This window comes from Rasamsonia byssochlamydoides (genome assembly GCF_041956645.1).
Source record: "Rasamsonia byssochlamydoides strain NRRL 3658 unplaced genomic scaffold VTN77scaffold_48, whole genome shotgun sequence".
In the NCBI taxonomy this organism is placed as follows: Eukaryota; Fungi; Ascomycota; class Eurotiomycetes; order Eurotiales; family Trichocomaceae; genus Rasamsonia; species Rasamsonia byssochlamydoides.
This window is the reverse complement of record NW_027192431.1, coordinates 47,922-62,707: the sequence shown is the minus strand read 5'-3', so window position 1 is coordinate 62,707 and position 14,786 is coordinate 47,922. Positions and strand designations below refer to the sequence as shown.

Below are 14,786 nucleotides of genomic sequence, written 5' to 3'. Positions count from 1 at the left end.
AAAGAGAGAGAGAGAGAGAGGGAGGGAGGGAGGGAGGGAGGGGAGTTGATAAAGAGTCTATGCCGACATCGGGTCGGGGAGGGATGATATAATAATGGGATATAAGACAGTGACACTAGGCTGGAGGTAATCAGGGAAATATAAGAAAAGCAATCAAGACGGAAGGAAGAGAATAAGATGCTGCAATCTTGTATATATTTACTATCTTGAAATTAGGCCCAAGAGCAAGCCCCTTAAAAGATTACAAGAATGGAGGGGTACCGAATTTGGCCTTTAAGGATGGATTCCCCCATCTTCCCATCCCTTTTTATGGAAGTATTAGAGGAAGAGAGGAGGAGGAAGAAAAAGGCCAGGAATAAAAAAATAGGTCACTTGATCAGCGCTTCATGTATGCATATACGTACTTCGGTGACTGTGAATATTTAGTTAGTCTATGTCTTTATTTAGTTGCATACAGATCATTCTCAGTTACTTCGGGGAGGCGTGGTGAGACCTCGGAGTAGATGCGAAAATGACGCCATCAAGAGTGTCACTGGCAATCATCCTCAGGCACTGTACATACTGCAGATTCTGTTTGTGAAATCCGCGGTGAGAGAGAGGGTCCTGGGCGAATATGTGGCTTTTTAGTTTAACCCGAAACTCCGCGTATTATGTACGACGCTAGACTGCTGGCTTCTGCAAACAATAATGCAAGATTCCTTCATGTCGATCTCGCGGAGTGTCGCGAGGATAATGCATGCAATTTATTTCCTTTAAAAAAGCACTGCACTGATGTATAGGATTTGGTGTATCCTCGGACTGTTTATGGTGTACATACATGAGGGATTAATGCTACCTAGCAGAACTAGTTAATTAATTAAGTGAAGCTTAAAAGTACAGGCGCCACAGTCAGTTTATATGTGTTTCAAGACTATAAATATGACGTCGCTGTCACTTAGAGGTTGCGTTTCTTTTCACTGCTTTAATCGACGCTTTGTAGTTATTGAGTAACATATTTTTGCTCGGAAAATTGATAATTGATTTTGAGATTGCACATCTCCCAACGCTAAGAGTACAAAATGAAGCAAACGATAGTATTCCCAGTTCTCCTCCTCTTTACCTCTGTTCAAGCGGGAACCGTTCTCTGGAGTGGAATTTTCAATTCCTCCTTCACTGTCGCTGACTTTGACGAGTGTTAGTTCGCTTTGTTACTTGCTGGTCATTTCATTATAATCAGACGCAGAAAAAACGGTAACTGATTCCACATCCAGGGTCCTGGTCCAACCAGATCGAACCATGGCAGTGGTATATTCACGGAGATGGACCGACCTCCGAATATCTGGGTTTGTCTGCAGATTTTAAAAATCCGGCCGATACCAGCGATGCGCAGGGGATTCGGATTACTATCGTATGATATATCCTCCACACAGGCAGGTGTCTGCTATGCTCACAAGATATCTTTAGGATGGAACTTCTTTCTGGGAAGGACAGACGATGGAGCGATCCGAGATCATCCCCCAGACCTCTGAGAACCTTGGAACCGGCCACTTGTATTACCATTTCTCGTTGAGCACGTCGACTCAGAACCCACCTAACAATTCTTTTGAGCATCAAATTGCGTTTTTCGAGGTATGCCAGTAACCCTAAAATGATCACCAAGACAGAACACATTAATTGACTAACCATCTCTCTTGCGAATGATAGAGCCACTTCACAGAAGTGAAATACGGCACTCTGAGCGGGCAGACCGCCCCAGATAACACGCTGCGCTGGTGCGTGCAATCCAACACCCAATGGTCGACCCAACTCGTCCCCGACAACTGGTACAACTTCGCCTACGACATCGATTTCAGCGCGGGGACCGTCGGGCTCTGGGCATCGAACGGCTCGGACCCGCTGCAACAGGTCGTGGAGCCGATCAGTGCGTCAACCTCCACCAATTCAGAGGACTGGCACATCGGAGAGCTGCGGTTGCCCAACGGTGGCTCGAACGCGGCGCCCGAGGACTGGTTCTGGTCGGGAATTTGGATCGAGGAGGCTCCTATCACGACTAGTATTGCGGGACCGTTCCCTGGACAGGGCAGTTGAGAGAAGATACACTTGAGAAAGGATATCCAGACCTGGTTTTGATGAAGTCCCAGGAGGAGTGTCTTTCTGTTACTTGGCAAAATTCGATTGTAATTCCTCCAACGAAACAGGTTTGGATCGTCAATGGATGTACATATTTCAGTGAAAAAGTGATTTTATGATCGGTAGTCAGTTGCAGCTCAAACTGAAAAATGAAACAAGATTGATGTCCCATTTCCACTAGGTATCGAGCGAGGATTACTAAATCGGGTAATTAATTTGTTTGCATGTTGAGATGATGAATTAATATTTCCGTAGTTTGGCTTGGGGAGAAGGCAGGATGGAGGTCCATCTCTTATCATGTGTCTGACAAACGATAGACCATTGCGTACTCAAGCCTTTAATCTTCAAGGTCCTACATAGAGAGATGTCTTGCTGACAAACTTTGTGCAGCTTATTAATATAGTATAGCATTCTTCTGACTGTTTCAATAGTTTTACGTAGATATACAATTTCTACTTCTTATATTAGTTGCTACGAAGATACTTTTCTCTGAGTCTCCATGGGTGATATGAACCTTATATTCCTTTAGGTTTAGTTGCTATCCCAACTATATCCAACGAAGTCCAAGTCTCAACTACGGGTAAACATTGGGAATTCCTTACTAATACAAATTGTAGAACTCATACGAGCCGCATGGGAACAACGCCATTTGTAGTTTCCTTAACTAATTACAGCGATAATCCCGGAGAATGAGAATATGACTAGCCATGGTGATGGTGGATTAGGAGGAAGCTAACCCCACAAATCATGTACGTACCCCGTACCCCGCATACTGGGGAGCGGACGTTTACTTTCCCCGGAAAAGACGCGGGTACCTAGGTAGGAATAAGATGGATGTAGTGTGGTACAGAACGGATGAACCATTGAGTTGCGAAGGCAGCATCCAGGCAGCATCTCCTCATCACTTCCTCTTAAGGGGAAAAAAAAAGGTCCTGTCCCCAGATTCTGTCTTACCATTTCTCTGTCTGCTTTTAGCACGAAGGGCAACTAGGTCTTATAATAGGTATTCTTCTTATCTGTATCCTGAAAGATTGATAAGCATCCACCATGTTCCCGCTCAAAGGAAGGCCCTTGTTGGCTGTCGTCACTACGATCACTTCCCTTGGCTTTCTTCTCATTGGTTTCGACAATGGGCTGATGGGAGGGTTTGGTAGGTCATGGATTCTCTCTCTCCATTTGTTTATTAATCTGGTCAAAGCAAGATCAGCTAACGTCAACAGTCAATGGACCTCAGTTCGCCGAGTCCTTCGGAAACCCTAGCGCCACGATGATCGGGGTCTTTGTCGCCATCTACGAAGGTTGGCCTGGCCTTTTGACATGTCATAATCTACTACATAATCTTTGAGGAGGAAATACTGAGACTTCTCCGGCTGTGAAGTGGGAGCCTTCGTCGGCGCTGTCATATCGTCCCTCGTCGGGGAATCACTGGGCCGTCGCAAGAGTATCGCAACCGGTTCCACGATCATGATCGTCGGTGCCATCCTACAGGCGACTTCCTACTCGCGTGCGCAATTGATTGTCGGTCGTATCGTGTCGGGCATTGGCATGGGCTTTATCAACTCGACGACGCCAGTCTTTCAATCCGAATTCTCGCCCCAGGGTAGTAGAGGAATATGTATGTTGGCACACCCGCCACAAACTATATGACCTTTGTGCTGAGTGGAGGATCAGTTGTCTGCATGCAAATCTCGACACTGAACTTTGGCGTCATGCTCGTCTACTGGATTGATTTCGGTTTCGCCAATATCTCCAGCAGTGCTGCGTGGCGTGTTCCTACCATCCTGCAATGTGCCTTTCTGGGACTCCAACTGCTGCTCCTGCCACTGGTTCCGGACACGCCGCGTTGGTATGCAAGTCATGACCGGCCGGAAGACTCTCTTATGGTCCTGCAGAGACTCTTTAAACACCGGGAGTCAGAAGATTATATCTTACGGCTTCACCAAGACATCCTCCAGACCGTAGCAGTGGAAACGACGCTTGGCGCTGGTACCTGGAAGGATATTCTCAAGAGCGACAGCATCAGGAGTCGGCGCAGGTTTCTACTTGCATGTGGCATCCAGATTATGCAGCAGCTCGGGGGGAATAATGCCGTGCTCTGTAAATATCATCATAATCTTGGGAATCCTTGAAATGGAAATCCTTTTAAGGAATTCTTCGACTGCATGCTGATGAAGTTATACAGACTACGCCAACACGCTCTTCCAGAATAGCGTTGGATTCTCCACACACATGGCCGGTCTGATGTCCGGGTATCTGAACACCTGGTTCTTTGTTGCTTCGTTTATCCCATATTTTCTGATCGATCGTATCGGTCGTCGACCATTGGTGGGTGTAGTCCAGTTGTGTCTCTCCGGTGATTTTGACATTGGGGCTGATATTTTTTCTTCTGTCAGTTAATGTCAATGATCGGTCTTATGGGCGCCGTCATGGCCGTGCAGGCAGCATTGATATATCAAGTGCAGTACAGCACTCCAATCTCCAAGCCTGCTGGTATCGGCGCGTCTGCCATGCTGTTTGTGTACCTCGGTGCTTTCGCTGTTGGTTTCCAGTCTACCGTTTGGGTGTATCCGTAAGTACTCTGCAACACAGTTCACGGTATTTCTTTCGTTGAGATGGCAGCTAACCTCTCGTCTATGAAGATCGGAGATTCTCCCTCTGCGCCTCCGCCAACGGGGCTCGTCTATCTCCACGGCATCGAACTGGATCTTTAACTACATGGTTGTGCAAATCACGCCGTGTAAGTGTATTTCGAACCGTACATAATCCTGACCTCGAGGCTGATGCTGATCCAGCTTCAATCGAAAACATCGGCTGGAGGACGTACATCATCTTCGCCGTGTTCAACGCCTGCTGGGTGCCGTGCATCTACTTCTTCTATCCCGAGACCAAGGGATTGCAGCTGGAGGATGTGGATCGATTGTTCTCCAAGACGGACGATCTGACTACGCTGGTGGAGGGTAGTAAGAGTGTCCCAGTCCGTCATATCGAACATATTAGCGTATAGCAAGATCGTGAAGTTCTTTGGCCAGTGGAATCCAGATTCCCTTACCTTGCAAAATTTCATCCCACATCCGCTGCATAACATACTGTGGTATATCATTTGAATCGGATATTGCAACGTCATACCTGTGGAGCAGCTAGATTGAGATAGATTTACCTGTTTCAATCACTCTTCTCTTTTTATAAGCCGTAAGTCAAGATCATCATTCATATATGAGGGCTAGATAAAACTACTTCTGCCGCTATATCCCCAACAACGCCCCCCAGTCTCATCACTCAACTTCGCCCTCCAGACCTTGTGCTCATTCAGCAGAAACATCTCTCCGGCCGGCCCGAAGCAGAAGTTCGCACAGCCCCCAGGAACATAGATCTTTCCAATGAGACTGCCGCCAGGCGTCCAGACGTGCACGCCGTCCCCGCAGCCGCTGTACACGTTGCCCGCCGTGTCGCACTTGATCCCGTCTGGGATCCCGCAGTCGGTCATGGCGAAGAGCCTCTTGTTGGCCAGGAAGGGGGCGCCGTGGCGGTAGATCACGTCGAATGCGTAGCTGCGTTGTTAGTCTCGAGAAGTTTACGTTGCAAAATGGATTTTTCCTCTTCTTCCTAACAAATAAAAAGGAAGGAAGCAAGAGATGTAAAGACAAGACAGAATAAATGACAGCACTTACATCGAAGCCGGCCGATCCGGTTCGTAAACCCCCTCGCCATGCACGGCGTCCGTATCGGTGATATATACCGTCTTCTCATCCGGCGAAAAGCAAATTCCATTCGGCTTGCGGATCCCATCCGCGACGGCACGAACGTCGCCCGTCTTGGGATCATACCGGTAGACCTGACTCGGCAGCTGCGGCCGCGGCCGGATATCCTGCTCATACCCGTACGTCGGGTCCGTGAACCAGATGCTCCCGTCGGAATGGACGACGACGTCGTTGACAGAGTTGAACCACCGGCCGTGGTAGTTGCTGATGATGGTTTCGGTGCGGTACGGCGGCACGGCCTCCATGTAGACCAGCCCGCCGGGGTTCGTGAACGTGCCCTGTTCGCAGAAGAGCACCCCGTCGCGGTAGTTGACGGCGCCGTTGGCCATCTCGATCCCTGGATCAACTTCTTCAATGGTGAAGCTCTTCGGCCCGCCTAACCGCTTGATCTTCGCGATCTGGATCTTCTTCTTCCCCGCGACTTTGAACTGGTTGCTCGTGATCCAGACCTCGTCGTGGCCCGGCACGTACACACCCGCCTCGTGGGCGAACGGGTAGGCATCGTTTTCCAGGATGATGTCCAGCTCGGGGGCTGGTCCTAGGATGGAGAGGAAGGCATCATCGTAGATGATGAAGCCGCCGTTTGGGAGGTTCTTTGCGGCGGCGACGCGGAAGAATTCTGGTTTATTGGAAGCGATTTCCGCGCGGGGATATCGCTGAGAAGTACTCAATTTTGCTATACTAGAGAAGTTCTGCCATCGAGCAATGACTCTAGATGAATAGAAGGGATCTCACCTCGCAGTTATTTGGGAGGGCCATGTTGTGATTTACTGCGGGGTCACTTTCATGCCATGGAAGTGATCTCGATAAATCGACCTCTCGGCGGATCTTCAGCTGTCGTTGAGCTGCATGCCAAAGGACAATTAATTCATCCATTAGTTATGGAGGGGTAGCTTCCTGACCTTATGCACGACTGCCCTATCCCGCATCGGCGTTCTCTCCGAAATCGCGTGCAACGTTTCCCCACGAGGCTGCAGCTGCGTTTCCACTTTTATTATCATTTGGAATGCCATTCTTTGGTTCCTTGGTGGATATCTGGTATTCGTCCGATTGGATAGACATGAATCCAGTAACTTGGGAATCCGTTTCTTGTTAGGGGAAGGAGTACTGTGATGTCATATCCTCTCTGTACAGAGTGCTTTGGACCAGGGCATTGACTTTCAAAGAGAGGCAGTCTAGCATTCTCTAGCTGTTATTTACTATGGCCGTTGTACCCTCTTCTTCGCGTGTAATTTGTTCTTAATGAAGACATTAATAGCTCCTATGAGATGACTAATTCTGTTATTCAAATCCAGGCGTCTGCAGGGAATGAGATGGCTAAGCAGGTAGGCAGTACTGGCGCCTCTGACACACAGTAAGAACAGTACTAAGTCAAAAGTCTCTGTTCACTCTCTTGAAAATTCAAGCTTGAAAATAAACTCTTAGCATTTATTTAAGACTAAAATCGTATAATATATTCTTTTCGCATATTAAAAATATTTCTAATATAAAGAATTTACTTTAGCCAATTTTTTATTTAAAGTGTATTTTAACAGTTCTATTATAGCATCTTGATGAGAAATAAGATCATAAGATATATGACTTTTTGTAACAAATGGGCATCATGCCGAACGATAACTTTTGATGAGATACTATGTAAGTGAGAATTGTGAATCTCCTGAACTCCTCTTACAGAAGAAAGAGGCTTTCCTGAAATAAATTGCTAAGAAGAAAAAAAGAAAAAAGAAAAAGAAAAAAACAGAGAGATTATCTGCCACTTCCCACGACGGTTGAACCGTTTTATTTAATAATCGTTGTCAAAAAAATTATATAGTAAAGGTATTATCTACTAAAATATATTTTTAAATCAAGTAAAATAAAGAATTAATCGAGCTAGATAAAAATGATATCAAGAAATTATTCTCCTGATGGCACAGCCCAAGAAACATCCAGATCTAAAGGTACATTCTGAAAATGAAGGGATATGCAGGCTGGAACTCAAGCTCAACAGTATCTGCCATTGAATACATTCCAAGGTTATGTTATAGCTTCTATATTTGGTCTAGCTCTATTCTTTCTGGACATATATCAACCCCCTCATGGCTACGTAGATAACCTTTTTTTTCTCCCCTCTTTCCCTTTTTCTTCCCTAACGCCAGCTCTTAGATAGCTGCCCGAATGGAATTCAACTCGTCTTGTTTTGACCTGTTACGCTTTTTAATTAATCGAAGTTCCTTAAGACAGGAGGTTTATAAGTGATAACCTAATTAACTTTTAAAAAAAAATAGAAATCAAAATTCACTCTGTAGAACATAATATACTTATTCTTCTTAACTATGCTGCTTAAAAAAAATTTTATACTTTTAATACATCGGTATTCGTTTACTTTCGTTAGAATAAACGTTTTTGGAGAAAACTTTGGCTTTTCTTGGTCCTTAGATTGTGAAATTCATATGTAGGAGTTATATTGTATCAACAAACGTACCATATAAGAATTCTCGTAAGGAATTATCTTTTTATGCTCATTTAGTATGGAGTCTAGTTGATGGTTATCCGCCTTATCAACCCCGCAAAGTCAATCACAGAATTGGCATGGATCTGCACCAATCAAGCAGCAAGCCAAGTAGACTTACCCCGATCAGATAGATAATATCAAACCTTCCAAGGTTGAACAGGGATATTAGCGGATGATACGTAGGGAACAACAGATGTTGCTACTGGCTGCCGAGGTTGCTATCTCGCCCTACTAGGCCCGATAGGGACACTCCAGGTACCTCCTGCCTTACTGCCTGCACGACACTCCCCAGCCAGACAATTCCCCTCCATCTGCATCTCCTTTCTGTTTCTGCGTAGAACTGACGACAACAACATGACCCAGGATACCAATACCAAGAAGATCGCTCCCGAGGAGGACGGGATTCAGCGCGATGCCACTGCCGACCTGCGCAAAGGCGACATCCTCGCCATCGACGCGACCCGCGACATCACCATCGCTGAGCACGACCTGCAGTTCTGGGACGCCGTGCGCCAGTATCCCACCGCCGTTGCCTGGTCGCTGTTCTTCTGCATTGCCGTCGTCATGGCCGGGTTTGACGCCCAGCTCGTCACGTCCTTCTATGCGCTGCCGGCCTTCCAGCAGCGCTTTGGCTACGAGTATGGCGGCTCGTACATTATCTCGGCGCCGTGGCAGACCGCGCTGGGGATGGTACTTCACTTTCTTTTCTGTCGCGACGTGTCTGACAGCTGTCTAGGGCAACCCCATCGGCCAGGTCCTGGGCGCCCTCGCCTGCGGCTGGCCGCTGGAACGGCTAGGACGACGGTTGACGCTGGCCCTCTGCTGCGTCTGGTCCGTCGGCTTCGTCTTCGTTCAGTTTTTCTCCACCTCGATCGGGATGCTCTGCGCCGGCGAGATGCTGGGCGGCCTGGCCTACGGCTTCTACGTCGTCATCGCCCCGACCTACGCGTCTGAGATCTGTCCGCTTGCCCTGCGCGGTGTCTTGACTGCCGCCGTCAACCTGGCCTTCGTGATCGGACAGTTTGTTGCGCAGGGCTGCTCAGCTGGGTTTGAAAGCCGGCTCGATGAGTGGGCGTACAAGGCGCCCTTTGCCATCCAATGGGTCTGGCCGGGCGTGTTGCTCGTCGGGCTGGTCTTTGCGCCAGAGAGTCCGTACTGGCTGGTCCGCAAGGGGCGCAAGGATGATGCGCGCGCCGCGTTGAAGCGGCTGTCCTCTGCCAAGTACCGGCCTGACATCGACGCGCTCGTCGATATGATCGAACACACGGATCTGCTCGAGCGGGAGATCGAAGCGACGACGACATACTGGGACTGCTTCAAGGGGGTCAACCTCTTTCGCACAGAGATCTCCATCATGGTGTACCTGATCCAGGTCATCGGGGGGAATCCGCTAATTGCGTATGCCAATTTCTTTTTCGAGATGGCTGGTCTTGGTTCAGCTGAAGCCTTCAATAGTCAGTCTTGCCGAACTGTGTATACGGGCAATGCTAATCGTCAATAGTGGGCGTGGGCAACACGGCTCTGGGGTTTGTCGGGACCTGTCTTTCCTGGCTATTAATCTTATACGTGAGTAGAACTTTATCGTTCAGGCTGTCGTGTCACTAAGGTGTGCTCAGTTCGGCCGTCGCACGATCTACAACTCCGGCATGATCCTGATGACGGCCATCCTCTTCGTCATCGGGTTCCTCGACTTCGGCCGCACCCAGTCAGCTGTCATCTGGGCGCAAGCGTCGCTGATGGACATATGGACCTTCATCTACCAGATGACGGTCGGGCCGATCTGCTTCGTCATCATCTCCGAGATCTCAGCGACGCGACTGCGCGGGCGGACGATCGCCATTGCGACGGCAGTCCAGGCCCTCGCGAGCATCGTCTTCACCGTCGCAATGCCGTATATGCTCAACAGCGACCAGGCCGACTGGCGCGGCAAGGCGGGCTTCCTGTTCGGCGGGATCAGCCTCGTCTGCTACGGCTGGTGCTGGTTCCGGCTGCCGGAGAGTCGGGGACGCACGTTCGAGGAGCTCGACATTCTGTTTGAGAGGAAGGTCCCTCCGCGGAAGTTTGCTACGTATGATCTTCTTGCGGACAGTCATGATGGTAGAAGTCAGGTCTAACGGCCAGAGAATAACCGGGCGGGATCATTTTCAATCCAGTTTTTGTTACAATGACCTCTGGGACCTGTTCTGTTCCCCTAGTTTCGTGACTACATATGTAATGCAATCTATACGATAACGGTTAATACAGATACCCATGAATGAACGAGCTGCAGTCGCGTTTATCATTACTTCCACTTTCCTTTTTTTTTTCTCTGTTGCTGCAGTGGGTTGATGAACCTTGATTTATACTTTTACTCAGTTGGCTGGTTGTTTTCCGTTTCCCTTTTATCATTTTTTATCAAGAAAAAAGAAAACAAAAGCGCTTGTTTGAAAGTGAAAATCGTCGGCTTCTATTATCCCTTGAACCGATTCTTGATACGTATGTACAGTACATATGAAAAGGAAAATAAAATAAATAAAGAGAAAAACAAAATTCATATCACCGGCCCGACATCGACTGGTTCGCAGACACAGAACCGTCCGTAACAACTAGACCGATTCCTCCTCCTGCATACTCCTCATCAACCGCCTCCAGGACGATTCCTGGCCCATCACCGCTGACACAACCCGTGATTACCTTGCCGTGGACTGATACGCTAACTTCATACGGCATATCGAGCTTCCAGTCAAAGAGAGCACTCGCTAGCTCTGTTCTCTGCTCGTCTCGGGCCTTGACCAGCGCAATGCGTCGTGGACCAGACAAGAACATCACAGAGAAGTAGCGGTTCAGCCCCTGCATTCTGACGGCAACACCTGCCGATGAGCCGAGATTGACGACAAGTCGCGGAACAGCCACGCGGTAATCGGTCCAGTCGCGAGTCCCGTAGATGATGATGCCCTCGCCGCTGTTCTGCGCGATGCAGAACGATGCCCCAGACAACTCTGTCTGAAACGTGGTTACGCCGTTGACCCAGGCTCGATGCCAGAATTGCCCCAGTCGTTTAGCTTCTGGTCGTTTCAGCGTCAGGCGTGGTGGTCCCTTCCACCCCAGCCGGTCTAGCCACACCGTGCCGTCGACACGGCGTCCTCCCTCTGGGACTGACAGGACAAGCCCTAGCTGCTGGATCGGCAGGCTGTCCCAGGAATCTGGAATGACCCAGTCGATCGTCCGCTCCTGGCCAGGCTGCAGCTCGACAGACGGGCCATCTGCTGTGACCAGACGATCATCCGGCCCATACACCTTCAGGCACAGCCGGGCGTTGACAGCAGCCGTGTTGGCTTTCTCCGCTCGCACAACAGCCTGCACCCGCTGTCCAGGGTACACCAGAGGCGACGCCATAGCTCGTACGTCCTGTTTTCAACCGCCTCAGGTGGCGTGAACGTTGGGGTCAGCGCCTCGACTGGCCCCACCGCGTCTGTCAAACCATGCAGGCGAATCGCCAATCCGGGACGCTTTTCACCGTCCAGCGCCTGCTCGATCTTGATGAGGTCCGGCAGAAGGGCATGGCGAGTCGCCGTGTATCCCTGCACACTTCCCGGCAGCGTGAAGTGGAACTGGACGCCGTCCTTCGGAGGCGGTAGAGGAGCCTCCCCCGCGAGCTCGCGCCCCAGGTTGGCGATGTCGTATGCGATCCGCGCTGCGTTGTTGATCGAGTAGCCGCCATCAGCACTGGAGATCAGAGCCCGGTCTGCCACCGGACCACGCCAGTCGGGGCCTCCCTCGAAGGCAGCGAGGCCGTGCATGATGGCCACGAGACAGCCTAGGTTTCCCGCGTTGCAGTCGGTGTCCCAGCCAGACGTGGCAATGATGTGTATGGCCGTGTGAAAAATCATGGCCGCCGTACAGCAGCGCGAGGATGATCAGGCCGTGGTTAGGGATGACATGGCAGATCCCGCTGAACTTGTTGTAGCCGTAGGTGTCTTCGAGTCTTTTGCGGGTCTTCTTCCAGTCGCCGTCGCTCTGGGCCTAGCGGCGGATGTCGTTGACCAACCTGGCGATGAGCGAATCGGCCGGGACGAACTTCAGTCCGACGTCTAGCAGATGGTTGACATCTTTGGAAACGAACGCCTCAGCTTCCATGGCAGCCAGCAGCTTTGCCGCGTGAACAGCTTCGCCATCATGGCTGACACGTGCGGCCGACTCAGCGAGCTGCACGGCCAGGGATGGATTACCAGGGGCGACCTAGCCCAGGCGTCGATAAAGATCTGGGCGCCGATCTGCTCGGCGACAGTCTGGCCGTTGGTCTGTATTGCGCCACTCGAGGGTGCCGGGATTTGGCGCTTCTTCAAGTTGAGAAATGCAGTATGCTCAGTCGAGACACCGTTGCCTCCCCACCAGAAGACGGCGCGGTGCTCGATGATGTTGTTGAGCCATGTCTTGCCGATATCCTCAGACGAGAGATCTGCCCGGACACCATGCTCCTGCAGCGCTCGCACAAACACGAACGTGCCTGACACGTCATCGTCAGTGACCACGAGGGGCGCATTCTTGTTATTCTCGACCCGGTCGTGCACGTAGAACCAGATAGGGCCCAGCTCGTCCAGGATGCGCTGGTGCGTCCAGCCCTCGAACGGACGGCCCAGGTACACGCCCACGAGCTTGCCCAGCACGCCAGCGTAGACTTTCTCGAGGTAGTCTGGGGGAAGCATGGTGCAGGAAGAAATGCTGTTAAAACTATGAGTGGAGTTAAGAGGGCGTCCTTCCGTCATCCCCGCAATCCGGCCAAGAATAAGCTTAGCCAGTCATATGCCAGTCATAATTAAAGTATAGACCTAGCTAAATTAAGTAACAAACGCTAAGCACCTGCTCCAGGCCGTGGAAGTATCGCCTACAATTGGTCAAAATAATAGTCGACGGAGTACGGAGTATGGAGGACTAAGTACGGAGTAAATTGATTGAGGCTCGATGGAAGATACTATAGCAGCCTGGGGGGTTAGAAACCGTCATCCAACTGTTATGAAGTTTTTTTGACTTACTCTGGGAAAGATAGGTATTGTAAAGAAATAGTTATATAACGGTTAAAAACAAGAAACGTCTACAGACAATTGTCAGTTTTTAGACAGACAGACAGGGATCTATCTATCTACATACCTACGTGGGTATATTGTATGGAAGACTGCAAGAGAGGTTATCATGACAGGATTAATAATTAATTCTGCTTGGTTTCTACTTGTACCTGGTATATAACTGGAATTTACTAGATAGATGGAATATTTCCTAACTCTTTATCCTAAGGATAATCTTATAAGATATACTATTGCTTAGATAGATTCTATGATTTTTTTTTCTTCATAATAGGTAGGACCATATTGTACTAAAGATAATCTGATAGCTTCATACTGAGAGGTTTAGATTTGGTCTGTAATATTATATATTATAGAGTATATCCTTAGTAGCAATTGTCACATGGCAGACGGTCCCGTCTGGGATTCAAATCAACTCAGACTGCGTGGAAATGACTTGTACTGTACATTAGACATTCGCAGCACTAAAAACGCCCTCTGTCAGACAGGTTCGATTATGACACAACTCCGTCCGGTCTGGCGGACTCGAAAGCAAAAACAAGAAACGAGAGGGGAAGAAAATCGACCAGTCAAGAATCTGCCTCTTTCAACAGCTCCGTCACCGTCACAACGCGATACCCCCTCCGCCTCAACTCCGGGATCACTCGCCGCAGCATCGGCGCTGTCCAGCGCCTGCCATCATGGCAGACAATGATACTCCCCGGTCGCACCATGCTCAAGATATGAGCGGCATTGATCCTCCAGAACGGGATCTGCGGGTCGTGCGGGTAGACACTGCCCAGGACGAGACGGTGACCCAGCTGCGCGACGATCTTGCGCATCCGCGTGGTGAAGAAGCCTGACCCGGGGCGGAAGTACTTCGGAGGTTGCTCTGTGCCTACAGCAGTGTACGCGCAATGGATCATACTCTGCACTGTTTTTATCTGCTCGATGAGCGTTGCCTCGCTCAACGAGCGCGACGGCTCGTCGTGCATGGCGTGGTTGGCGAGCTCGTTGCCGCGACAGATCAGATCGTGTAGGATCGTCTCCCGGCCAAAGACATGAGAGCCAATGATGAAGAATGTCGCTGTTGCATCGTTGGCCTCGAGGATGTGCATGATCTCCTCCGTATACTCTGACGGGCCGTCATCGATGGTCAGCGCGACCACTTTTTTGGCTGTAGGCACGTGCCACAACACGTCGGGCCATCGACGCTGCAGGTAGCCGATGACCGGAGGGGGAGGCTTGTAGACGATGTAGAGGGGGACAGCTACCAGCAAGCTTAACAGAATCAAGAGGACCAGCATATGTGTTGGTTGTGTTGGTCGTTTGCTTGTCTATGCAAAGAATCAATAATCTGTCCTGTTCGACGTTGAATTTGGTAGT

The 14,786-nt window shown here is 49.7% G+C and overlaps 7 protein-coding genes across 7 annotated transcripts; 3 read left to right on the top strand and 4 right to left on the bottom strand.

The window, feature by feature from the left end:
• Positions 1-1,058: 1,058 nt before the first annotated feature.
• VTN77DRAFT_6250 (uncharacterized protein) lies at positions 1,059-2,067 on the top strand (the record flags this gene model as incomplete). The annotated part of the gene is made up of 4 exons (XM_069422508.1): positions 1,059-1,173; positions 1,251-1,387; positions 1,444-1,608; positions 1,684-2,067. The coding sequence occupies 4 exons, from the start codon at positions 1,059-1,061 to the stop codon at positions 2,065-2,067; spliced, it is 801 nt and encodes a 266-aa protein (XP_069276212.1).
• A 1,089-nt stretch (positions 2,068-3,156) lies between these two features.
• On the top strand, positions 3,157-5,113 carry VTN77DRAFT_6249 (uncharacterized protein; the record flags this gene model as incomplete). Its single annotated transcript, XM_069422506.1, has 8 exons — positions 3,157-3,259; positions 3,330-3,407; positions 3,488-3,724; positions 3,781-4,206; positions 4,292-4,434; positions 4,503-4,678; positions 4,749-4,846; positions 4,902-5,113. The coding sequence occupies 8 exons, from the start codon at positions 3,157-3,159 to the stop codon at positions 5,111-5,113; spliced, it is 1,473 nt and encodes a 490-aa protein (XP_069276211.1).
• A 216-nt stretch (positions 5,114-5,329) lies between these two features.
• On the bottom strand, positions 5,330-6,626 carry VTN77DRAFT_6248 (uncharacterized protein; the record flags this gene model as incomplete). Its single annotated transcript, XM_069422505.1, has 3 exons — positions 5,330-5,657; positions 5,778-6,523; positions 6,603-6,626. The coding sequence occupies 3 exons, from the start codon at positions 6,624-6,626 to the stop codon at positions 5,330-5,332; spliced, it is 1,098 nt and encodes a 365-aa protein (XP_069276210.1).
• Positions 6,627-8,715: 2,089 nt separating this feature from the next.
• Positions 8,716-10,475, top strand: VTN77DRAFT_6247 (uncharacterized protein; the record flags this gene model as incomplete). Its single annotated transcript, XM_069422504.1, has 4 exons — positions 8,716-9,051; positions 9,098-9,815; positions 9,863-9,927; positions 9,978-10,475. The coding sequence occupies 4 exons, from the start codon at positions 8,716-8,718 to the stop codon at positions 10,473-10,475; spliced, it is 1,617 nt and encodes a 538-aa protein (XP_069276209.1).
• Positions 10,476-10,896: 421 nt separating this feature from the next.
• Positions 10,897-11,736, bottom strand: VTN77DRAFT_6246 (uncharacterized protein; the record flags this gene model as incomplete). The annotated part of the gene is made up of 1 exon (XM_069422503.1): positions 10,897-11,736. One exon carries the CDS (start codon positions 11,734-11,736, stop codon positions 10,897-10,899), a length of 840 nt encoding a protein of 279 aa, XP_069276208.1.
• A 695-nt stretch (positions 11,737-12,431) lies between these two features.
• On the bottom strand, positions 12,432-13,046 carry VTN77DRAFT_6245 (uncharacterized protein; the record flags this gene model as incomplete). Its single annotated transcript, XM_069422502.1, has 1 exon — positions 12,432-13,046. One exon carries the CDS (start codon positions 13,044-13,046, stop codon positions 12,432-12,434), a length of 615 nt encoding a protein of 204 aa, XP_069276207.1.
• A 944-nt stretch (positions 13,047-13,990) lies between these two features.
• VTN77DRAFT_6244 (uncharacterized protein) lies at positions 13,991-14,707 on the bottom strand (the record flags this gene model as incomplete). Its single annotated transcript, XM_069422501.1, has 1 exon — positions 13,991-14,707. The coding sequence occupies one exon, from the start codon at positions 14,705-14,707 to the stop codon at positions 13,991-13,993; it is 717 nt and encodes a 238-aa protein (XP_069276206.1).
• Between the last annotated feature and the right edge of the window lie 79 nt (positions 14,708-14,786).